At 39.8% G+C, this 24,860-nt stretch overlaps 2 protein-coding genes across 6 annotated transcripts in view; one reads left to right on the forward strand and one right to left on the reverse strand.

Annotated features, from left to right (window-relative positions):
* LARP1B (La ribonucleoprotein domain family member 1B) overlaps positions 1–13,074 on the forward strand; it is a 26,583-nt gene extending 13,509 nt beyond the window's left edge. For 2 of the 5 annotated variants that reach the window (XM_018084638.2, XM_025896316.1), the window contains 10 exons: positions 497–669; positions 832–1,203; positions 2,082–2,202; positions 2,743–2,948; positions 3,338–3,444; positions 3,953–4,110; positions 4,422–4,566; positions 5,076–5,185; positions 5,405–5,532; positions 5,734–7,523. In XM_018084638.2, the coding sequence (XP_017940127.2) occupies positions 497–669; positions 832–1,203; positions 2,082–2,202; positions 2,743–2,948; positions 3,338–3,444; positions 3,953–4,110; positions 4,422–4,566; positions 5,076–5,185; positions 5,405–5,532; positions 5,734–5,967 (1,754 nt within the window). In that variant the 3' untranslated portion in view covers positions 5,968–7,523. Of the gene's footprint in view, positions 1–496; positions 670–831; positions 1,204–2,081; positions 2,203–2,742; positions 2,949–3,337; positions 3,445–3,952; positions 4,111–4,421; positions 4,567–5,075; positions 5,186–5,404; positions 5,533–5,733; positions 7,524–12,847 lie in introns of those variants that run through there. The other 3 variants (XM_018084641.2, XM_018084640.2, XM_018084639.2) reach the window with 3 other exon arrangements.
* PGRMC2 (progesterone receptor membrane component 2) lies at positions 11,038–23,526 on the reverse strand. The gene is given in 5 exon segments (XM_018084642.2): positions 11,038–12,750; positions 13,485–13,640; positions 23,199–23,381; positions 23,384–23,507; positions 23,509–23,526. Coding segments are annotated over 5 exon segments (579 nt in total). The 3' UTR covers positions 11,038–12,652.
* Positions 23,527–24,860: the final 1,334 nt, after the last annotated feature.

The raw sequence follows: 24,860 nt of genomic DNA on the forward strand, positions 1-24,860 counted from the left end.
TAGCAGCTGAAAGTTGACTCTTTATTTGGTGCATCCTTGTTTTGGATGGGAAACTCATTCACATTATTAATAGGGAGATGGGTTTGTTCGCTGACAACCCTTGGCAAGAAAATTTTTTACTAAAATGTTGGCTGGAATTAAATGGGAAGAATGAAGATGGAGTTATGCACCCATGCATGGAGATAGAGAATGGCATGGAGAAAACACATTCCTAATGATGCTGCTCTTGTTTCTGAATAACACGTAATTTCTCACAGACTGTTAGAAACTTTCCATGTAAATAAGTTCTTAGAATTGATTTGATCCTGAAATGTTGTGTGAACTGTGAAAAGCTGTCTCCTGAAAGTGAGAAGAAATTCTTTTATCACTGTTAACCAGAGAGTCAGAAAAATGGTAGCTGTGGTTAAAAGAAAGAGCAGTGAAAGAATTAAAAAACCAGCAAAACAAAACCAAAACAATCCACAACAGGAACTGAACTACTGTTTTCCACTACTAGAGTCTGCACCGAGTTCTCCAAGAATGGGAAGCCCACTGAGTCCAGAGGAAAACACTGAAACAAGTAATTTTCAGACAATGTCTAAAGGACTGTCTACAAGTTTGCCCGATTTGGACTCGGAACCTTGGATAGAAGTGAAGAAGAGGCATCGGGCATCCACAGTCAAACTAAAGGTAAAATTAAAGCCCTTTAAGTTATTTTTAAATAAACAAATGCCAACTTTGAGATTATACTGAAAACCGAGATTTTTCACATCAACATATGTGATACTTGATAATGCAATACAGTTTGGATAATCATTATCCAATTCAAATATAAAACCTTTTCCAATTTAGGAAACTGTTCCTATACCTGATCAAACAGCAGATCAACACAAACCACCCCCACCTCCAGAAGAACAAGAACAAGAAGAACTTGAGTTTTTGTTTGATGAAGAGATGGAACAAATTCAGGGTCAGAAGAATAAATTTACTGATTGGTCAGACAGCGATTCTGATTATGAAATTGATGATCAGGATGTAAACAAGATTTTGATTGTAACACAGACACCACCATATGTGAAAAAACATCCTTGTGGAGACCATACTGGAAACCATGCGTGCCGTGCAAAAATTACATCAGAACTTGCTGAAGTCATTAATGACGGCTTGTACTATTATGAACAGGATTTGTGGATGGATCAGAGTGAAAATGATGCCACGATGAAGGTAATTCTCTTAATTTTTGACCTGAAAACCATGTCTGTCCAAACAGTTCCCAAATTAATTTCAGCCATCTGCTATGTAGTTGTAAAATGCTACAGAAAAGTGTCAGTAATTTGCAGATCTATTGAATTATCTTTACAGTTGAAAGCAAACTCAAGTTTTCCTTGTCAGAGACTTGACCAAAAACAATGAATGAATATTTTCTAGAACTATTTTTAACATTTTGGACATGGTTCAAGTTTTCCAATATTTTCTTGTTCTTTGAATAGTTTGTTTCATAACAAGTGCAAACCCCTACCTAGCGGGGAAGGGAGCACTGGTCTGAGATGAGATAATGATAAGAAAGTAATACAGTAATTTTAAGGTAATTTTATATTAAAGTTCTGTTTGCTTTGTAGTTTGTTAGAATGATGGAATGGAGTTACCTAAACACTAAGTGGTGAGGCGAAGGGGCTTTATCTGTGCAAAAAGAGGGGAAGTAGCTTAATGGACAAATGGAGCATGTCGGTGCAAAAACAAGCTGACAAAAGACAGAAATTAATGTTGAGAATAAGAGCAAGAAATAAACATAGAATTCAGAATATGGATTTTTTTTTTCTTTTATTACAAAGGAAATGGACCAAGAAAACCAGCAAACATGAAGAGGACAGTGAGAAATAGCAAACAACAAGAGGGAATATTTTTTTTGTGGTTATGGTCTTGACAGTGTTTTAACAAGATTTTTCACGCACAGCATGCACACACACACGTCCCACCTGAGGCAGGTGCATGGGTACTTAGGTGTTAATTCTGGCTTACTTTCTCTTTATGAAATGCACTTGTTTCTCAGGATGATCTCTGTTACCCTGCTTTGCATTTACAATTTGCTTTCTCTAATTCAGCAAGAGATTGAGAACTTTAAGAAGCTAAACCTCATTAGTAAGGAAGAATTTGTTATTCTTGCACCAGAAATGGCTGGTCCAACCCAAGAAGTTCCTCCTGGACCTCCAGGGTTACAGAAAGGTAAGTAAAAGTATTTGTTTTTTAGAATCTTTGGAATAAATAACAACTCTGTAGGTGTTTTAAGTTTTTCTGCCTGTGTAATATTTTAATTTTGGTTCAGTCAGCAGTCTGAGGGACTTTTTCTTTGTTCACTTTTCAAACTATCAGCTGTTCTTCGGTAGCATTGTTTCCATTGAATGACACAATGCTGATATTTGTACTTCTCAGGATACCTATGACCATCTGAAGGCAGTGGTCTGTTTTGTTGTCACTATATACCAGCACCAGGTGCCTTTTGTGTAATTTGGAAATTACAATGTGTAAAGTAAACTGATGTTGCGAAACATTTTATAGAAACTAGCAATTTTCTGGGACACAGGGATGGAAGGAAGTGAGATTAGAAGAATTTTCTACCTGTATCATAACCTTACTGAGCAGTCACAATGTCCAAATCTTACCTCTTAGTGGTAGTATTAACATTTACTAGCTTACATACTAATAGCATCTTTGAAGTAGTTTAATAAAACCACCTCACTTTCTCCCTCCTGCCTTCATATTTAGCAAAAGAACTGACTTGTAGCATCCTAAGTTTTGAAGTACCTCCAAAAGCAGGAATAGCTCGATCACTGCCAACAGCAGTTCCAGATTCCCACCATTTTCACCCTGGCTTGATCCCGCGAACACCTCGCACCCCAAGGCTACAGGATCCCAAAAAAACACCCAGGTTCTACCCTGTTGTTAAACAAGCACGATCCTTTGATATAAAGGTAAATGGAAAAACACACTAAAAAAACCAAACAGAAAAAGCCTATAAAACTCATGTTAGTGCATACAGTTTAACAAGAATTAAAAGGCAAAAAATTAAATGCTCGTACTCTTTTATAGTTTTATCTCCAAAATATTTACCATATTCAATTTTTTTTATTTCTATTAAATTTTTTTCTGAGTTTTCTTTCTTAAAAGTCCTTGCTGAAAGTTTAGTGCCTAAAAATTTTTGATTTGTTATATAAGACTAACCTTTAGGTTATGAAACTGGAGTTTTTTGACTTTATAATATGTTAGATAATAGAATATAAAATTTTTAGATCTCTGTCTTAAGAGGGAGAGAATGAGTGAAGTCAAATTAGGGAAATAAATCCTTCATTTACTTCCTTAGACTCCTAGAAAAAGAAAAACACGCCACAGTACAAATCCTCCTTTAGAATGCCACGTTGGTTGGGTGATGGATTCCAAGGACCACAGGCCTAGTACTTCCTCTCTGAGGTAATTTTTTTTGTTGTTGTTGTGGAAAATTTGTTTGCAGTTAGTTCTCAGTTCTCATAGATAAACAGGATGTGATAAAAGACAATTTATAAATATAGTGGAAGCTAGGAAAAAGTAATCAAGGACAAAAACATGCAATACAAGACTGGAAGCAAGCTAGACAGACTGGTGTTCGTGTTGTTTGATCCATGATATAGCAGCAGTAACATTACTTGAGGCACTGATGTTCACATCAGTGACTTTGCTTTTAAGTGGTCATTTAAAATCAAGCATGACAGTAATGTTTAATTATCCTTGTCCAAAACTGCCTCTTTTTTGACATATTAGTACAAAATCTGATTTTCTTGACGTGCATCCAAGATCAGATGACTGGGCCCCCAGCAGGCACTGTAGCAGTCATCAGGTGACTGCACTACTCTGACAGTCCTTGCATAGGTCAGGATGGGTGAAAACTGATTCTGTAGAAAAGCTGTTTGTGGGTCAGAAATGTGTTGGCTTTTTTCTCCAGCAGTTCCAATGCCTCGCCTTCAGAAGGAGCTCCACTAGCAGGTTACGGCTGTACCCCAAATTCTCTTCCAAAATTTCAGCACCCTTCTCATGAACTGTTAAAGGAAAATGGCTTTACTCAACAGGTGTACCACAAATACCGGCGAAAGTGTTTAATGGGTAAGCTGCTCCATGTAATTCCTAAAATTTTAGGTAGGAGGTACCACGTGTCATTTGATACCAGTTTTCTTCATGTTCTTCCTCATCCTTAATTTTTCTTGGGAAAGGAAAGCAAAATTTATTTGATGCCTCTATTTTAGAAACTCTGCTTTCCATGTGAATTTACATTCCCTGACCAAAAAAATACCCTCCAATTTGAACTGCAGTTTCCAGAAGGTCTTGTGTGTGTTTACTAAAGGAAAAGCACTTGAAAATATTCTGCAGAAGATTTAAAATAGTACTTTTGGTTTCCCTTTTCTTTTTTCATCCAGAGAGGAAACGGTTGGGAATTGGCCAGTCCCAAGAAATGAACACACTTTTTCGTTTCTGGTCCTTTTTTTTGAGAGATCACTTCAACAAGAAAATGTATGAAGAATTCAAACAACTTGCTCTAGGGGATGCAAAAGAACACTGCAGGTATTTTTTTCCTGGAAATTAAAAACTGTTGAGGCCTTACCATTCCTTTCAATGACTGAAGTTTACGTGTATCTGAAGTGATTGTTTTTAGTATTGTCTTTGACTCTTTGTAAATCTTTTAAAATAGCAGTGTGTATAAGTTATTTTAATAACAAAAATCAGTATATATTTGTGTTCTGCAGATGAATAGCTAAATGTGCAACATTTCCTGACTTGCAATCAGTCCTGAATGCCACAAAATCCTGTAACTTGTTAACTGTGACAAGTCAGCTCTGTACTAACACTCTTAAGATTCTTCCTTCTGTAGGTGAAGACATTCTTAACCTCATTCAACTTGTTCAAACCGGTTCTTGCCTTACAAAAATACTGGAAAAAATGACCACAAAGGAAATTGCTGCTGCCCATTAGCTCTTGGATATTATTCCCTTCCTTTCTCCCAGTTCCTCCACCTCTGTTTCTCTGAGCCAAAGAGACAAGGTACATTTTTGTACTTCTCTGTTCTGTTCCAGGTATGGCTTGGAATGCCTGTTTAGATTTTACAGCTATGGCCTGGAAAAGAAATTCAGACAAGAAATATTTGAGGATTTCCAAGAAGAAACAAAGAGGGACTATGAAGCTGGTAATTATCGCAGGCCTGTCACTGCTCACACTGGGGTAATGTTAGTTGGAGATAATCCCAGTTCCTTGGCACTGACTTGTTAACTAACCCAAGCGCAGCTTTTGTTTGTATTTCTTTTGTCTTCAGTTCTCCCTAAACATATAGTTACCAGTGAATAATTAAGATTTTAATTAAATTTGGTATTTGTAAATTGCTAAAATTATCTTCTTCCATTACTAGGTCAGCTGTATGGACTGGAAAAATTTTGGGCTTACCTAAAATACTCTCAGTACAAGACTCCAGCCGTTGACCCTAAACTGCAAGAATACCTGAGTAAATTTAAGAGACTGGAGGACTTCAGGGTGGAGGTAAGTTTCAATACCTATTTTAAATAAATATTTGGTGTACTAATATTTTTACTGCAAAGTAATTTGAAAACAGTCCGTGATTTCACCAAAAGGCAGCTTGACAAATCCTAAGGGTGTAATCCTTTTAGTCCTTTAACTGTATGGAAAGGCAAAATGGCTTTACAGCAAAACACCTAACGGACTGCCCATGTTTATTTTCAGCCTCCTATTAGTGAAGAATCTGGCAGAAAGAGACCAGTTGCTGCAACAGGTGAGGATTCAGGTCATCGCAGACATCAGTCTAATTCTTCTAAAATACTTCCTGGCACTAAACCCACCACTCCCTGTCAGTCCCAGGCACTGGGAAGCATTACCAGTGGGAATACTGTGCGAGCGTCCACGAGCTATAGCAATGCTGCCACGAAATCCATAGAAAGTGATATACCAGAAAAATAGACTTTGGATGAGCCCGTGCTCTTGAGAATCAACCTTGACATCACTCTCTTAATTTGGAGATCTTCTAGGCGCGCCAATCTACTACATGATTAAAAACGTATGGAATGACAAAGAATTGGATTCTCTTTTTCACAGGATGTAGTTCCAAAACATTTACCCTAGGAGAGTTGCTCTTGGTTATGGGATCATTGGAAGGATCCTAGGGGAAGATTCTTTGGCTTAAGTATTGCTTTTCTCAAGCTTTTGTTTACAAAGAACTGCATTCCTTGCATATGCAAAAAATACTTTGGGGGATGCCTTACATTTCAGCTCAGATTTCTTAAAAAAGGTAACAACCATGTTATTTACTGTGCTTTCCTTACTCAGATTTCCCCATCATTTGTATTTTACCAAAGGAAAAAAGATTACGTTATATGTAGAATATTAAATGGAAAGGAGGGCATCTCTGTGATTGGTTTACTTTTGAACCTAACTATCAAAAAGGATGTTTTTGTGCAAAAGCACTCGAGAATACGCAGCTATATATGAAACTGCATTTCTGGGTTCTGTTTAAAGATATAGTTTGTTTTTTTCAGGGTCTCCATAGTTGGCATATTATAAATTATGGAGTTTGAGTGGATATAACAGGGATAGTTTTGCAGATATTTCCTTCAGTACTAGTTCTTTAATAACTCAAGGAACAAAAAACTACAGGGGAAAATTGAGCTTTTGATTTCATAGAGTCTTAAATTAACATTCACCTACATTTTGTGCAGGTTGTTGAAATAGCAAACTATTCAGATTATTCTGGGCTTGAGAGGTGTCTTCATTTGAATTCTCTTATGAACTCCAATAGGAAAGGCATCATTTTTAATTTTTTTTTTCTCCATATTTCAAGTAATAATTAGTTTGGAGGGAAACGAAGTATTTCTTGTAAATTTTATTTGCTTTATTCTGCCGTATCTGAATTAAGTTCTGCTTAAATTGTGCTAGCTAAGCCTAAATGATTTCAAACAGGTCTAAAGACAATTCACTGAATATAAGTTATTCAAATACAAGTCCATTTTTATCGCTGAAAGATGGGGATGTTTACATGTCTTACTAACTTCATTGCTTTGTTTTTAAAGACTCAGAAAGAACGAAGTGGATAACTTACCTCTTCCAGGGGTAGGTGAGAGGAATTCCAGCTTTTGGTTAGTTAACTGCAGAAATCACTCCAGTTAACTTTAAAGTTAAAAAGTTCTGTCTAGCGCAGATGCCTTAATCTGACTGCACAGCTGTGGATGGGGTTTTATTATAACAAGACTGGTAATTTTTCAGTCTTTGTCTTGTGAATCTCACTGAAACAAATGATGGATGTTTGCATTGAAAGGAATGGGTGGCAGCAGTGACCTTCCTACAGTTTCTACCATTTCAATACAAAATCCAGCCTTTTGTCAGTGACCTGTTTCTAAATAAATTTAAACAAACACATACCAAGATTATAAGTAAATATCCCACAAATATGCTGAAGTGACACATCTCAATCCTGTTTGATCCATGCCTTTTGCTATCCATGAAAATGATGCAAATGTAAATTTGGATTGAAATTGTATATACAAGTAATAAATTTAAGATATTTCCTTTCACTTTTTCATTGGAAAATATGCAGATTAAGCTTTTAGTGTGTGTAATTTTGTGATTATCCTCAAATATTTTATAAAAACAACAAAAAAATCCTAATTGTGTTGTATATCAACTTCCCCCCCCCCCAAAGTATGAAGAAGAACAACTTGAAAGAGTGTAAGGGTATAGATTTGCACAGGAATTTCTGGTGCACTGAGGTAATCTGGAAACCCAGCCTGTTAAGGGCTGAAGTGGTTCTTGGGATGTGAGCCAGCTTTCTTCAAGTTCAGTATTGATTTGTTTTTGCCACATGACTGGGTATTTTCAAAAAAACCACTACAGGTGAGTAATAAGTATGGTGGAAAGCAAAGAGAGTGAATACTTTACCTGAGAGAATGAATACTTTACCTGCTGCCCTCTAGAATTGCTTAGATAGTGTCCCTTCAGTGGGGTGGACAAAACCACCACCCAAGTCCATCCACAGCTCTGGCTGCCTTCCAGGAATGCCCCTTTCACTTCCCATGGGCTTGAATCTTCCCCCTCTTTCCTTGCAGAGAGGTGGGAAATACAATACTTACATTGCTGCTTGTTTCTCTATCTGGCTTCATGTGGTTAATCCCCTCTCAGTAACTTATGTACCTTGTTGCAAGGCCATAAATTTGTCTCTGAACCTGTGTGTGTATCCAGCATGCCTTCTGATGCCTTTTAGGTCCATTTAATCCAACCTTGACTTGAGTGGTTGTATTCTATCAGTGGTCTATTACTGAACACTCAGCAGGTCTTGGACCTTTCATTGTCTAAAAATTCTCCCATGTGCTTCTTGAAGACTTTCTAGATTTGTCTTTGTTTTTTCTGTTGAGAAATGACCATACCAATACTTCAAAACACTATCCTGCCTAAACTCAGGAAGATTCCTGTCATGCTCAAAATATTGGATTCTAGAGGCTTTTTAAAAGGGAAGGGAAAACTCAAGCTGGCTCTTCTTCCTGATGAAGACTAGATATTTTCCTATAATGAGCAGCAGTAGCCTGGTCTGTGTGACTTATGCTCCTGAAGTGCAACAGGGATTTGGATTTCTGGGGGAGATAAAGCATTAGAATGAATGGAAAACAGTTTGTATTCACAACAGCCTCTACTGTGCAGCCTTTGCTTCAGGCACTGCTGAGGTGACAAGTGACACTCCCTTGGCTTCCAGGTAGAGGAGACTGAGCATAGCCAATGATCTTTTCCTGATAAATCCCAGCAAGCATTAGGCTTGCTTGACCTGTTGTCTTACGAGCTTTCTTCTCTGCTGTCTTCAGCCTCTGTGCTTTTGGGGTTTCAGGGAAACAACCCTTCACCTGTATCTGAGCCAGCCTTGGCACACAGGTTCTATCAAAGCAACCTTAAACCCAGTCTGTGAGCACCTCTTAGGAAACATTCACCTTTAACTGTAAATTAGAAGCCAGTAGAAAGATTTAGCAGTAACATTCATACCTAATTATTTATTTGCTTTCCATATGTAAGTAAGCCTTCAAGGCTTCCTTAACTTGTGTTAAGGAGGAAAGGAATAAATAGCCAAATCTTTTGTACTGTTCTACACAGAGGAACAGTATCTTTTCCGAGAGGAAATAAAACCCCACAAACTCTTACTGTATTATCAAAGAGACTCAAACAAAGCCTATGCAAGGTTTAATTGCTCCCTGACCTTTGCAATGAAGACAGTAAAATCAAACTGATTTTGCAGGAAGAAAAGTAAGGTTAGAATATAGCTTAGAACTAAGATATTTAAAGTGAAGCAAGATCAGCAGAGTGCCAAACTGATTTTAGATTCTGTGTCCAACCCTGAAGGATAGAAAACTTAAACCTCAGCCAAGGAAAAGTAGATCTAGCTCAGTAAAAAGATACAAACAAGTACAAGCATGTGAAAAGATAATTCTGTAGTCCTTACTGGAAATTCAAGATGTTCAGATCAAGTAACAACATGGTAAATTTTTATTTAAAATCAAGAAGGTTTAAAAATATATTTCCTGCTATAATGCAGCATTTTTGGGAAGCGGCGTACAAATGAGGCAGAAGTGTCAAAACAAACAATGGTTCAAACTAGTTTAACACTAAGTCTAGCCCAGGAAAACAAGTCATATATTTAACTGAAAATGTATTTTGTTCCTATGGATGATGAGAAATTCTCCCTTCCAGACCCTCATGTTGCTTAAACAAAATTTAACAGTCAGTACCAACCTGCCCAGCATTTTACTTAACAGTGAATTTTGACCAAGTGATTGACACAAATGTTCCAAGGATGAACACCTCCATCAAATTATTATAGCAGCTGCACTGAAGGTTAGATAGATCTGACGTTATTCTCAATTATGTTTTGTATATGTCAACTTTTTATATATATTACTCTGTGCTTTAAAGCACTTTTTTTTTTTTAGATTATCAGCTTTAGATCACTACTGACTGTATGTAGGACGGATGATGGTAATTTAAATCCACTAGACATCAAAATACAGAATTAAGTCCATGCAACATTCTGCTGCCATGGGATAAGTTTTGTATTCCTCAGAGTTACCATTAAGATGTTTTAAAACAAAACTCATGCTTTATCCATCTTGTTGTTCAGCCAATCCTAAAAGTTAAATTTTAAGCATTATGCTTTTACAACATTTTTAAAAAACAGCAGAAGTGCATGTAACTACCTTTCTTTCTCTAGTAGGAAGCTAGTACATCAAGCAGATATATGCATGATGAACAGCTAATGCTATGCCAGATGTAGCAATACTAATGGCTGTAATGAGTGAAGAGCAGAGAAACTGACAGTGTTAAGAACCTCAAGCCATGACTTTGTATGGTAGAAGCTGTAACATGTATGTGTATTTTCATGTGTATTTTACCAAATACAATGCAGAAAAAAGTATTTATCTGATTGTCCTATGAGATAGTTGGGTAAGCTGCCTTTTCCTGCTCCACAAATAGACAATCTGGATGCCATGATGAAATGCAACAGCTAAAAGTGAAAGGCATACTGTAATTGTAGGGTAAAACCTTTTATAGTGAGATTTAGTTAAAAGAAAAAAACTTTCTAGTGAAGCATCCAGATATAGAACTGGTGTTTCATTACTCCTAGCCCCTGTCCTATGGAAGGAAGCTTTTATTTATACTGTTAGCTTCCACTGTTCCATCTAAACCACATATTTCTGTGGTTAGTTACAGCAGCATGCCCAGCATTTCATCAGAGTTAGATGATTAGCAGACACTCAATCCAAGCCTGGATATTGTACTATTGCTCAGCTTATAACGATGTGACCCAAGCAGAAGCCAGTGCTTACTGAATTCACACCTCTCAGAACTGTCCAGCCTGAACAGGACGCTGCAGCCATAACTTTATGGAGAAAGAGCTCTACTTCTGTTACTTCTTCCATGCTAAAACTATTCTATTCCAAGGCTGGATATGCAAGCAACAGCATTCAATCTGCCTTCTAGGACACTTGAGTTACACGATTCAACAGAGGAGTTTTTGTTTATTTGTTTCATTTACATCAATATAAATCTCTTTCAGTCAAATAGGAATAAAAAAGTAGTCAACTCTGGAATTTCACAGTTTACAGTTCCACAGAATGTGTATATATATATAAATTGTTACTGTAGACTTATTACAGGTGAAATCTGCAGAGGTACACAGACATAAGCCACAAAGCTGCTGTTCTTGTCCTATTAATGCCATGAGACATATTCCTCGTACTGTACATTACATTGAGTTTCTAAAATGCTTTATTTACATTACTTCTTTTTCCCCACCATAAATGCATTGGCATAGGTTTACTCTCTTAAATACAGCTTACCTGAGTAAGTCCTGAAGATTCCTCAACAGCTGGGACTTGAAAGGGAAAACAACTAGACAAAGAGCAGTATTAATAATGATGGATGCTTCACATATCCAAGACTTCTTCCCCTTTGTATTTCATCATTTCCAGCTCTGCTTAACAGCTACTATATAAAGTCTGACAGCACATGTGGTATTGTACATGCTTTATTAAAATGGTACTTGTATTTACAATATCTGCAGAAACAATCCCTCCCACATCTTGCATTCAGACAGACACACACACAGACACACGCGCGCAACGCCCCTTCATTCTACAGGGGTGTGAAGGCTATGCTCCCAAAAGTTAGGCAGCTTCTGGAAAAGGAGGAAGGGTGACTTTTTTGTGTGTTTGTAATTCATTAAAAAGAAGCATGGGAGTACGCATTTGGCCATCACAATGCTAATTTAAGTATATGTAGTATTAACATATGGCAGTAACACTGAGTATTCCTCTTTTACATTCTATACACAGAATGACATCAAGGCTTTCCAGTCAACAGAACATTCCAACTTCAGTCTCAATGCTGCTTGTAGTGACTATGAAACCGCAATTTGGGGGCTGTCCCTTAAAACAATTCAAGTCTATGTAAGCGAAATAAGGCACAATTAATATTTGATTTGATTTAGAGGATGGGAAAAGGGGGGAGAGGCAGGCTTCAGATAATAGTTGTTGCAGAGGAAATGGTTTTATCCAATCCTTCTGAGAAAAGGATGAACTTTATCCCCATCCTAATCTACATGGACTTCTCTTAGAGAACTGAAGTATTCTGCTGAGGCCACTAACGCCCACATACAAAACAAAATTGGAAATTCACATTTTAGCACCAGCTTCAGTAGTCTAACCTACTGCTGCTGATGTGCATGAGTACATCTTTAATGCTAGAGGAGAAACACACGAAACAAGATTCAAACCTTCCTCTGAGCTTGAAGACTCACATCTTTTAGAGAACTTGTAAGATATACTACTTGAAGGCTTCAGCTTACTGATAAAAAGGAATAGCATTTTTGCCTTTAAATCCCTGGCCCCTCTTCCCTAACGAAGCCTAACCAGACATTACAAATAAACTGCAACAAAAAATTTGGCAGCACAAAGAATGTCTAGTATTCAAATCTTCACTTGTGAGTATATCCTTGTACAAAACCTGTTGAATGTTTTTCGCAGCAGATGAACTGTACCCAAAGATGCAGGACATTCTGTGATGGGGATAAGAGGTTGCAGTTCCGAAGGCCCCTGACTTTGGTTGTTTACAAAGTTCATTCCTGTTTAGTGTGATCCTTGGTATCTTCCTCATCTGTGTATTCTGATGGTTCTTCCCCTGGTTTTAGGAGTCTACCTACGTAGTCATATTTTTCTGAAAGAGAGTTATGATTCCATTACAATCAAATACAGCTGCATTTGCTTGTTAGCATGGACTACTGCAAATTCACTTTTTCTCTTACACACTACAGTTCTTAACCTGAATCACTGGAATTGGTGGTAATTTAGCAGCAAGCTCAGCCTCCCAAACCATTCTCTCTACTACTGCTGCTCCCTTCCTTCTCTAACTGTGAGTACTTTGTTTCTGTTCTCCCACAGCTGATCAGGCAAAGCTTTGTCACTCAAGGGCTGAAATTGCTGCTCTTCAGTCCCTCAGCCTGTTTTGATTTCAGTCAGTGTGAAAAATGACTCTTCCTCCCTCCTGAGGCATATTTGTCAGAAATTATTTCAAGACAAACTTGTTCAACCCTTTATGCTAAAACAATCTTTAGTCCTAATTATAGTTCCATGGCACCCAAAGCCAACAACCTGCAAGCGGGAGTTCCATCAGCTAAGCTGATGAGATTTGAGAGTGAAATTCTGTTCTGAAGAGCTAAGAGAACAGTTTTCTTGTATAAAACTAAAAAGTTGAAAGAGATTTAGTAAGATATAGTGAAAGGCTCTCTACAAAAGAAAGGCCTGAATTCCCTGGTCTTTTCTTAACGAAGTTACATTGCATTAATGATATTATTGTCAACATCTCTTTAAAAGCTTCCCAAGCCCAAATCAGTCATTTTTATTTAAAGCATTTCCTTAAGCTAAAGACGTGCTGCTAATTTGAGAATTTACCTTTAAATTGCATTTCCCACTCTCTTACACTTTCCATCTGTACAGCATTTAAGTCCGATAGGTCATCGTATTCATCTCTGAGTGCATCTTTATCTAGACAGAAAGTTGCTAGTCCCCTGGAGGCATCTCTGCCAGCAAATATTCCATATGGACCCTCTGAAAACAAAAAGACAAAATTGATGCCTTCAAGTCTTTGTTTATGGTAACCAAATCTCTGTTCTTTACATTGTCTGCCCAAGCCATAAATTAAAATTCTGCAGTGACTGGAACAGCAGCAGTTTCAATGCCACGGCTGTTCGACATTCAACAGCACTGCAATTCAATCTTTAATGTCACTGGGAGATAAAGTCTGCTGAGAGAAGCAGAACCAGGAAAATAACTTTGAAGGGATATCTGGAAAAATCCCTGTCAGTTGATGCACGTCAGTGGATGCAAATTCCAAAGGGACCAGAGGCTGGAATTCAAAAGAAATGCACTTCTATTAAACAAAACATTGGGTATTTACAAGTCAGGCATTAGCAGAACCAAACTGTATAGACATCTTAATTAGAAAGTCATTATTATAAATAAATATAACTTAAGACTGCTAGTTAATAATTTCACTTCACTTATAGAACCACAAGAACTTTCTACATCTTTTGGGACATTTCTTACTTCTGTGGAAATCTCCTCACTTACTTTGGGCAGCAGATCCTCCATATCCCTATCCTGTACTGCTCTTGAAAACAGCACAAATTGTCACGTTAAGAATATAAAGCAACTACTTCCTCTGTACTTTTTGACTAATGCAAAGCAGCACAAATATGCCAATAAAATTTCGAGCAATGACTAAAATAAGTATTATTACTAAGAGAACTGGATGATTTGCAAACTAACAACTTTCAGGATAAGGTTGGTAACTGGCTTTCCCAAATTTTAATTAATGGAAAAGACTTTAAGCATATGTTAAATTTTCTTGACCTAAAACCAAATACCTTAATTCAGATCAGTTCAAACAAACAAAAAAAAAACCCCACAACCAAAAAGCAAACCAAAAAACCCCACCCACTTTAAAGTTTTCTGCACTAACTGCAGCAGCTGAGCACCAGGGAGATGCCCAAGGCTTGCTACAGAGTGGTTGCTACTTGAAGATAAATAGGCCAGGACCCTTCTCTGGCTTACCTCTCGACAGTGGCCGTCAGCCTGAAGGCAGCACCCACGGGCAAGAATGAACACAAGCAAGTGGCAACACACTGTCCTTCACCCCCTCTATTGCCTGCTGGAGCACCTCAGACCTCTTCTGCACCAGGACGAGCCACGGGAAATCAATCCAAGAGGCTGGTTTCCTCCCAGGCCGCTTTCTCCAGCCACCACACCTATCTGCTCTTGCAGGGCATTGACTTCAGGGTTCAGACAGAGGCTGAATGCAGCAGGAAGAATTCCTGAGGCAAGGAACCCGAGTACCATATGGATTAGAAGAAACTACGTCCTCACCAGAATTGGTGTCGTCTCTCCACCCCGGAGTGCTTGGCATTGTAAGCTGCTTACAGTCAGACCTGAGAACAGAAGGGTGTCTTGTGTGCCAAAGACAATTCCCTTGTCTCTCTGGAAATAAACCAACTGATTTAAAAGCAAAATTCCACAAAAAGGAGGTATTGGAGAATGAACTATCAACTGAAAGTTTGCACTGTACCAATCTGGCCATTAGAGACAATCATAATGATCAACAGCATGATGTGCTCATCCTTTTAGATATTTAGCTCCAGGAATGACATTCACAAAAACTACCTTTGGGATCAGAAACTACATTTAGAGTACTAAAGAGAAAAAAGGCAAGAGGGCTAGTGAACTCTATCTTTCCTATTGGCATCCTGAATTAGATGTTTATTTGCAAAACAGGATTTAGAGACTGACATCAACCCTGTACAAATGCACTTTGCATACTCAGTCACTTCCCACAGAACAGGCTAAGACGCAGTGATGCCCATCATCTGCAACACAACAGTTTCTTCAAACAAGAAGTCTTGCTTCACTCAAAATAGCAATCATTCAAGTGATCTAGTTTTTTATGTTCTGCATGAAGAACTGGAGTTATAAACAGCTCTTACAAACACCACAGTCAGTAAATCTTTAAGAGCAATTGCATGTTACTTAATGTCCCCACCAACAGTATTTTGTCCCCAGTTTTTCCTTTCTCTGAAGTGTTTCAAGCAAATATAGCCATAAATCCTACTATTTGGATAATGTGTTATCTAAATTCTGACTAACCAGAGAGTAGCACACTGCTACCCTTCTCTTCTACCCTGCATTTAGTGGTTTGTGGAGTTTTACAGCACCTGCTGAGATGCCACCTCTTGGTCCACCAGCTTGATTACAATTATTTCTATTAAAAAGAGAATGACATATTTATCAGTATCATATTTATCAGCACTGAACACCCTTATATCTCAATAATACACTTAACTGAAAGCATGAAAGCTTTTAGAATGTATCAGCTTGCATTAAGATTAATGGAGGCAAAATTTCTGCAAATATCTTTTAATATCTTTTAAATATCTCATATGCTATTACACCAATTTTTTTTTCTTTTCTGAAACTGAATCTAAACATTCCAGATTGTTACTACAGAAGTATTCAGAAGTCACAGAGAAACCATTGAGCCATGTCCAAGCACTCAATGGAATGCTAACTTGTAAAAATCAGCCTTTGGATTCGGTAGACAGCATCTCAAATTCCAGCTCTGTAAATGTAACTTAGAAATGTGTCCCATTCTTTACTAAAACGTACATATTGAATTATGATTATTAAAATATTGAATTATAAAATATTGAATTATGATTATTAAAAAATGGTGCAAGCTTGGCTTCACCTTAGTTGCACGGTTGCTAAAGCGAAGTTTAGAGTACTCGGTATGAGCAATCTACTTCAACATTTAAAGCTTCCATTCACGTACTTCTAACAGGGTTTAAGTACAGTATTTTATATTAATATAGAACAAAGAGGTCTGGGGTTCTGCTATTAGCCCAATGTCTATTATTCACTTTTATATAAAATACCAGTGCAACAGTCTTAAAAAGGTATTTTGCATATCAGATTTCATTGCATTTGGAGAAGCACCTAGGAAGGTGCCAGCACAGAGAACCCCAGGGAGAAAATATCCTTCAGGAACATGATTCTGAGTTAGAGACATTAGTGCAATCCTAGACATGCTCCCACAGTTTTTTCATGACCAGATGCAATTTACTCTGCAAGCCCTACCCACAGTCCTTCTTTCCTTTTGTCTGCCCACCTATTTAGACTGGCTCCTGCTGTAAATAATTGATTGCAGCATGACATGACAGACACACTGAAGAGAGGGCAAAAACAGAGGCTTGTAGCATAGGAATGTAAACCAAAGTGATTTTTCGAGACCCTATCACAAAATCTGTTTTCTTTTGCTGTGTCCCCAAATTAGCTATCATAGTCAACTATGACTTTAAAAAATTCCTCTCCCACTCCTATTTGGCATCTCACAACAGTGGAAGTCAGGGAAGTGTCAAAACGAATTAAAATACGTCTGCTACATGTTACTTGGCTACATGGTGTTATGAGCCTTACATGAAGGAAAACGCTGTTCCTTGAAGAATGCTTTTCTTCCCATCATGGCTTTCAATATTAAAGCACTCTGTTCAGAGCCTTTGTTTATTTTAGCCCTGAGACCAATTATCCAGACCACATATTTGCCTACATAACTCCACATCTTTACCACCATGTTCATACACTGCATTTTCCCCTGTATAAAGTCCTCATCTACCTTACAACTCCACCTTGTATAAAGTACACCCTTCCCTAAGCTACAACACATGCAAAACATTGGTACCCACCACCTGCAGATCCTCACTTCCTTTTAGAATCCAGTTAAGAATCTGGCAGCCTTGATGAACTTGACATTGTGTTCCAGCCTGATATTTGTCTTTATTCACAATAAACAGTTCACAACTGGTAAAATCAAAATCCCTTCAGACAGTAAAAATACCTTTGCAATTCCTGCACTCAGGATTTCTGCACTTCCTAGCCCTGTTTTGGTTCTCAGATGAAGATTTAATTTCTCTTTGCAGACACTTTAAGACAACAGCAAGCAAGGAAGAATACATTTAGGCTAAAGCACCGTAGTAAAAATTTTGAAGTATGAAGTTTTTATTTGGAAACACTGCTTCGAGTCACTTCCTCCAAAACAGGCTAAACCAGATCTTGGAATAGCATGCATTTCAATTTTCAGTCAGTCTGGCCAATAGTTCCCCCAGCAAAACCTATACTCATATTCAACTTTGGAGTAGATATTCTTGGTTACCAAAGAGGCTACCTGACCATTTATTTCAGTTCTGTACCAGCTTTGTGGAACATCCCAGACCATTGCTACAAGACTAGTAAAGAAGTGAACACTGTACACTGAACTTTGGATTGTTCCAACGGGCAGTGCAGGGATCACACCACAGACAGCCATGTGGACTTTATATCTAATGAAGTGATATGTAATCTAAAAATTGTACTCATTTTCACAAGGCCCATCATGTGATTTCTCTGAAGAAGCCACACAGGTTAACAAGGTTCCGTTTTAAACCAGCAGCTTTGGTTTCTTCAAGTAGGAAGTGCAATCACCAAATATGCAAAGTGTACCAGATGTTCTTTGCATCTGTTGACTCCATGCAGCCACTGGAAATAAACCCCAGTTTTGTCTGAAGCTTAGATATTCACAGACGACATTTGTTCATCTGCAGACAAAATTATTAACAACTGCGTTATTCCATCACTTTGCCTACTTTTTCCACTCCAGCTCAAAGCAAAAACTCCACTGGTTGTTCCACATTTTCCAATTGAATCCTGACATGTGTTTGTTCGGTGTTGCATCTTTCATGAGGGAATGAAAAAGCTACAAATTAGACAAAGCCATTTTGAGACGCAGCTTGAAAGCAGAAGCTTTCTAATAACATTTATCACTGGGAATTCAAGGTGACATACTTTACTGCTCCAGATTTACACGAAAGGAAAGATGTGGGTTAATTTTAAGTTACAATTTGCATGAAAAGTATGTGTTCTTAGGAGACCAATCCACAAAGTCTACAAGCTGAGATGGAAACTGCTTAGAAACAGAGGTCTAAACCTGACTCCTCAGGCATAAGGCCAGAGGGCCTCACTCTCACTTATTTCCTTTTTAACTCTCTAGGAAAAAAAAGTGCAAGAATCAACTTATGGGGTAGACAACAAGCACTGCAAAGAGAGCTTGTAGTTGAGCAGTCGAGAGATTCCTGGAAGATAGTTCCATTCTTGAGAAGGACCTAGATTCTGCATCTTGCGTTAGTGACAAAAGCTCTGGCCACTAGTTTATCTCATAATAAGACAAGCAATGCTGGCCAGGTATTTTGATTAAATGAAAGTGATGCTGCTGTGTACTGGATTTAACATCCAGATGTCACTAACAATGATGTCACTATCACATTCTAATATATCTTGCTCTTAGCATACCTGCTTGATTAGGCCCCTCAAACCTCAGGTGACTCAATGATCTCAGAGGTTTTTTTCAACCCAATCGATTCTGTGACTGGGACATGATTGGTTTAAACAGGAACTAGGAATTTACAGAGACCTTTTATTAAACACAGTTATTCTAGTTTTAAGGAACATATTGATGTTATGAAAAAAGGAAAAAGAAATTTAAAAAAAGATAAGGAAAATGCTGACAGACACAAGGAGCAGAAGCAGAGGAGGAGCCGAGTACTGATTTTCCTGCTCAAAAGCACTTTACTGGCCACTGCTCTCCATGAATATGGCCTGGAGGCTCAGAACAACCCCTCCGTCCTGTATGGAAACAATCTCTGACCAATAGCATGTATACACCTTTTAGTTTTACTACTTCTGGTTGGAACTCCATTTTATCCAGAAATGCTGTTTCTCTGAAAAGCTGAATCCCAGGGAGAGAGACATCTCATTACACAGACACCAAAGAGCTGACAAACATCAAAAATGCAGAGAAGACACACACCTTAGAGAAGGCACTTCTTTCCCCCAGTCTTATCCTCCATACTTATCTGTAAGCCCTCAGCCTGTTGTGTTCTTAAGATAAGGTTACCCTTAGCAGAATTGTCCAAATACATCATATATAACATCCCTCCTGCAACATTTCACTCTAACTGTACCCTCGTAAAGGATGTATGTAAAAGCACTGTTATCATGTGGTCAACAGAGACACAATGAAGTTCACAGCACTCAATTCCAAAGGAAATCTAACAGCACTGGATTATTTTTATGGGAAGGAACAACTACTATCTTATCTATTCCTCCTGGCAAACTTGGAAAATCAGAAATCTTCATGACAACTTGAAAGACAAGAGTGGGATGAGAAATGAGCTGACAGTGACAATGTACTGCAGCGAAGGGAAGTCAGGAAATTGATTTTTTTTAAGATCACGAAACATTAAGTACCAAGAAGTGACGTGAACAGGTGCATACACAGGATTGCATATAATCTTGCTTTGTCATGCTCAAAGACATATATTTTTCATAAACGCACAAAGTATTTGCTAAGTTAATCAAAACCTGTTTACAGCATTACCTTGGTATGCCAATTTAAATGCTAAATATTAAGACTTGCTGACATAAAGTACTTTAAATCTTACAATGCCCTTCTATTGACAAATATACAACCAGAAATCTTGATAAAAACAAACATGAAATTAAATGTTGCAATAAATGAAATAGTAGATACTGTGTCTTGTTATAAAGGTACAAAATCAACACAGCATACACAAAAGGTACTAATCGTTAGACCCTAAGTCATGAGATGTGATTACAGATGGGAAATCATCCCAAAACAGCTTCTCTGAAAGCCTGGTTATGTGAGATTTTTAATAGTTAACCACTAATTGCCTACTTTATTTCTTTCAAAGTTTGTGTGTGATTAAGGAAAAGGCAATTAATTAAAATTAATAACCAATCAAAGCATTCTAGGACACTTACTCATTTGAGCACAAGCAGAGGTGGCATTTCATACACCTAAATGAGGTGTTGAAACAAAGGGCATCTTTGCAGGACAGAACGGCATTTCAGAAAAGAACTTGCAAGTAAAGTTTTAAATTAAGAGTACAGTGTAAACAAAGTGGGTTTTGGAGGCACAGACAGGTAAATGTGCAATGTAACCTTCTCTTGCTCTTAGCTAAAAAGCCTTAGACATACCAAAGACTAAGAGAATACTGGTGAGATAAACTGTGTACGGCTTAAAGAAGACAACATGAGAAAAGCTAAAAAAATCTGAAAAACATTTCGATTAAATGTTCAAGAAGGTGAAGTTTTCAGTCATGGCTGTTTGAAAGGATGACTTCAACAGTCTATCAATATCTAAAAATACGTTAACTGTATGTATGTAAAGGGCTCTTCAATGAAACAGGCCAAAGTATAACAGGATTCACTGGATGTGACTTAAAACCATGAGAATTTTGAGTAAAGTCAGAAGTCTGGTGGGAACTTTAATGGAATCTCAACTGCTGGACAAAAATCTAGACTAATGACAACTTTGTGCATTTTTTAACTTTCTGCTGTAAATAGAAAAATGAGAAACGCCTTTGCATCCAAACTACACTGAAGGAGAAAAACCAGACCTTATTTTCATGGCATCAGAAGCCACCTGAGACAGCCACATTATTCAACATTAACCCAGCACTCCAGATATACTTAAAATTGACAGTAAGCCCTCAGCCAATGCTTTCTGCTGTCTTCAAAGCTGACGCTCTATTTCACATCAGTACCTCAACAAAATGCCAAAGGCTCACGGTCAAAGCCTGAAATATCAGCAAAGCCAGTGCCCTCAGCTTTTTCTTCTGTTAAAATCTGGTCATGCTTTGTTGGTACGCTTTGCATTTCCCTTGCCACACTCCAGCTATGAGACATAAAATTACCCTGAGAATTGCTGTGGACATCTGCCTACTCTGACTGAAGCCTTTCTGAAAGGTTCTCAACCAGCTGTAGGAGACTTTTCCACCTGACTCTTCTCAGATCTTTTGAGGCCTGCAAACCACCTACTAGCATTTTCTTTTTCAGCCACAAAACAGAGAAAAAATTCCGACATGTATCCAAAGAGGGAAACCACATCAGCATGATTCAAACATCAACATGTTTGGCAGAGAACACACAGCTGATGATGCACAGGTTCAGCTTCACTATCCTACTGTGAAGTTACAGATCTGATAGACAAAGATGATGTCAGTTGTTAGAAACAGACAAGCTTTCACTACAGGGGAGAAAAAAACCCAAACACCTTTGTCTCTTTCCACGAGAAGCCTGGAAGCGCTGTTTTAAGGAAACCAGCTGCCAATAGTTATCAAAAAAGCAGATTGATGTCCTAGAACATTAAGTTTTAGCTTCCTCACAATAACAGACCTGCAGAGGTTGACAGTGTGAACCACCAATGATATCTTCAGTGGAAAGCCTAGCATTTAATTGCTGTTTGATGCACAAAAGAGATAAAATGAATGTTTAGATCATGGCTCAGTATTGTTTCATGGAGTAATCTGTCACCTTACTGGTGTTTTAAGGTTCATGCAGCATATGCATTACCTGCATTTTATGTCAGCACACAGGTCTCAGTTTAAAAACCCCTCAATGAAAGCGACAAAAGAACTAACCTGATTAAATGTCATGAAAGCTGCAGCTCAACAGACTGCATTTTTTCAGCTTTACTGGTCAATAAACATAGCACATGGCAGGGTACTTCAGATCCCATTGTTAACTTTGACAGTATCTGGTCAAAAAAGCATTTTGATTCAATTACAGCAGCTTCAGTTTGTGCAACTGGTGTCACAAACTTCGAGGATAACAAGTTACAAAATTCTAGCCCAGTTCAACCATACAACTGCTTGTCCTTTCCCAACTAAGAACCAAAGACTTGTAACATGCCAGTGCTGTGTTTTACGTTTTTTGACCTCGATTATTAAATAATAATAATAATGATTACTTAACTTGAACTATTTCCTGGGGGAGAGGGAAGTTATCCTCTCTCCCCTCCACCCTTCCTACAAGGACGCTTCCCATGCCTACTATGAAAACTCTGGCATAGTTTGAATAAATTAAGTTTTCCAAACCACCATTGTTTAAGGAAGAAAATTATCAGCAGTCATAACCCTCATTTCCTTTGGCATCAGATGAGAACACAGTGCTCACTGGTGAGTTTACCCACCTCATTATTAAGAACAGTTTGTTACAAGACAACATGCTGCAGTTTCACAAGCTACAATGTGGGTATGAAAACATAACATTGCCTTTGAAGCTTACTTTTCTGAACCTTCAAAATAACACATTTCCTCTCCAAAGAGGAGTATCGTCTGTCTTTCTGTTTAAGAGATCGGGTTGATTTCTGCACTCTTCCCAATGGCAGCAACATAGCAGTCCCTGAGCTCTCCCTGCCCTGCCTCTATCCTGATTAAAATTCATCCTCAATATGGCATAAATAAATAACCAGCTGGTTGTTTTTCTCTCCTAAGCCGTAAGCGCTAGAAGAAAGCATTGCTCAGCTGCACTGGGGAAACCTACTAGAAAAGACAAAAGGAAAAAAAATAGCATTAAACATCGCACATCCAAATCAAGGCACCTGGAAAAATGACGGATGCTTGAGGAGAACCCAGACCCGGTGGGCATCACCAATCTAACACCGCCGGTGGGTCCCAGGCGGCCAGGCCGGGACTGCCCCCCGCCCCCCCGCCGTCTCACCGGGCCCGTAGAACTTGCTGCCTTTGGTCACGTCGAAGACTTTGCCGTTGACAGCCAAGAGGATGCGAGGGTTGCGGGCGCCGTCGAACTCGCGCAGCTGTTCCAGGGAGAAATCCCGGCGCTTCATGCGCGGCAGCGGGGCGGCCTCGCCCCTCCGGGCCGAGCCTCCCGGCCCGCTTCGTGTCCCCAGCGCAGGTACAGCCGGTAGGCCGCCAGCAGCGCTAGCGCCAGCAGCCCAATGCTCAGCAGCATCTGGCCGCCCGCCGCAGCCGCGCCGCCACCCCGGCCGCCTTCAGTCCTGAGCCGCCCCCTGCCCATCGTCCGCCATCGCTGCCCGGACAGCGCGCGCCCGCCCGGGACACGCCCGCTGCCGGACACGCCCCCCTGCCCGCCGTCCCGCCCGCTTCCCATTGGCTGCCGGTCTAAGGCGGCCCCGCCCCCACCCCGGCTGGCGCTCCACCGGCGAATCGGGGCGCGGGCCAGCCCCGCGACGAGCCTCAACGGCGCGCGTGCGCGCTTCGCTCGCGCGAGAGGTGCCGCAGCCTCCAGCGCGCGTGCGCGCGCAGCAAGTCCGCATTCCCTTTCCGCCTCCGCGCGGCCGCTCGCCCAGGTGGTGTTGGCGAGAGCGTGGCGGCGGGTTGGGGGTGCGTCTCGTGCGGGGTCGCTCGCGCCGCCGCCTCACGGCAGCGGGCGGGAACCTCCGGGCGAGGCGTGAGGGGACTGAGGGGTGAAGGGTGAGAACTGAGGGTTGAGGGGGCTGAGGACGGAAGGCTGAGTCCCTCCGCCTCTGAGGGCACCGCGTTAGACCCGCGGGGTGAGTCGCGGGAGGCGCCAGCCCCCGCCGGCACCGGGGAAAGAAAGGGTTAAAGGCCGGCAGTGTTTGGCCACCGCGGTACAGCCACGTCGTACAGCGCCCGCAGGGCAGCTGCTGAGTGAGCGACACGTCTACGCAGGGCTCTGAGACAGCGGCGCTGCCCACTCGGGTGGCACGGGGCTGGTCTTGGAAGGGAGGGAAGCCTTTGGAGATGGCGCTGGGGGGGCGCACTTCGCTACTTAGGGTAAATGCACGCTTTTCATTATCTGCTGTTAGAAAGCGGAGTGATTCGTAACAGAAGGCTGATCTAGTAGGATTACCCCTCGTGCTATGAAATGTAGCAGTGATAGCGCATAGGTGGCTCTCGTATACCTTTTTAAGTACAACTGATGCTCGGTAGTGAGTTTACTCAGTAATGTGAGGAGAAAGACTTCTTAAAGGTTTTATTATTTTCACGGAGAGAGAGGGTTTGTGTAGATCGTCTCAATAGGATGACACCTAGAACACAAAGACCGGGGCAGAATGTAGCCCTTCTGTGCCTCTCACTTTGTGTTCCCAAAGCAGCACTGACCGTCCCATGGGATGATTCGGAAGAGCCACTCTATGAATATGTAACTGGGCCAGGGAATATAAGCCTGGCTCAGCAACTCTCCCTGTGGCTGGAATGTGGTACAAGAAGTACTTCGGACTTGAGAAACGCTGTTATTCCATGTAACTGCTTGGTGCTGAAGCATCCCTGCCTTATACCAGCCGTAGGAGTAATTCACAATCATATAACTCGCTTACAAAAGTTGGAAAACAAATGTTTTCACCAGAAAACTGGGAAGACAGTGCAAGAAACTCAACCC

Source organism: Manacus vitellinus, unplaced genomic scaffold, assembly GCF_001715985.3.
Source record: "Manacus vitellinus isolate BGI_N305 unplaced genomic scaffold, ASM171598v3 scaffold_73_pilon, whole genome shotgun sequence".
Classification (NCBI taxonomy): domain Eukaryota; kingdom Metazoa; phylum Chordata; class Aves; order Passeriformes; family Pipridae; genus Manacus; species Manacus vitellinus.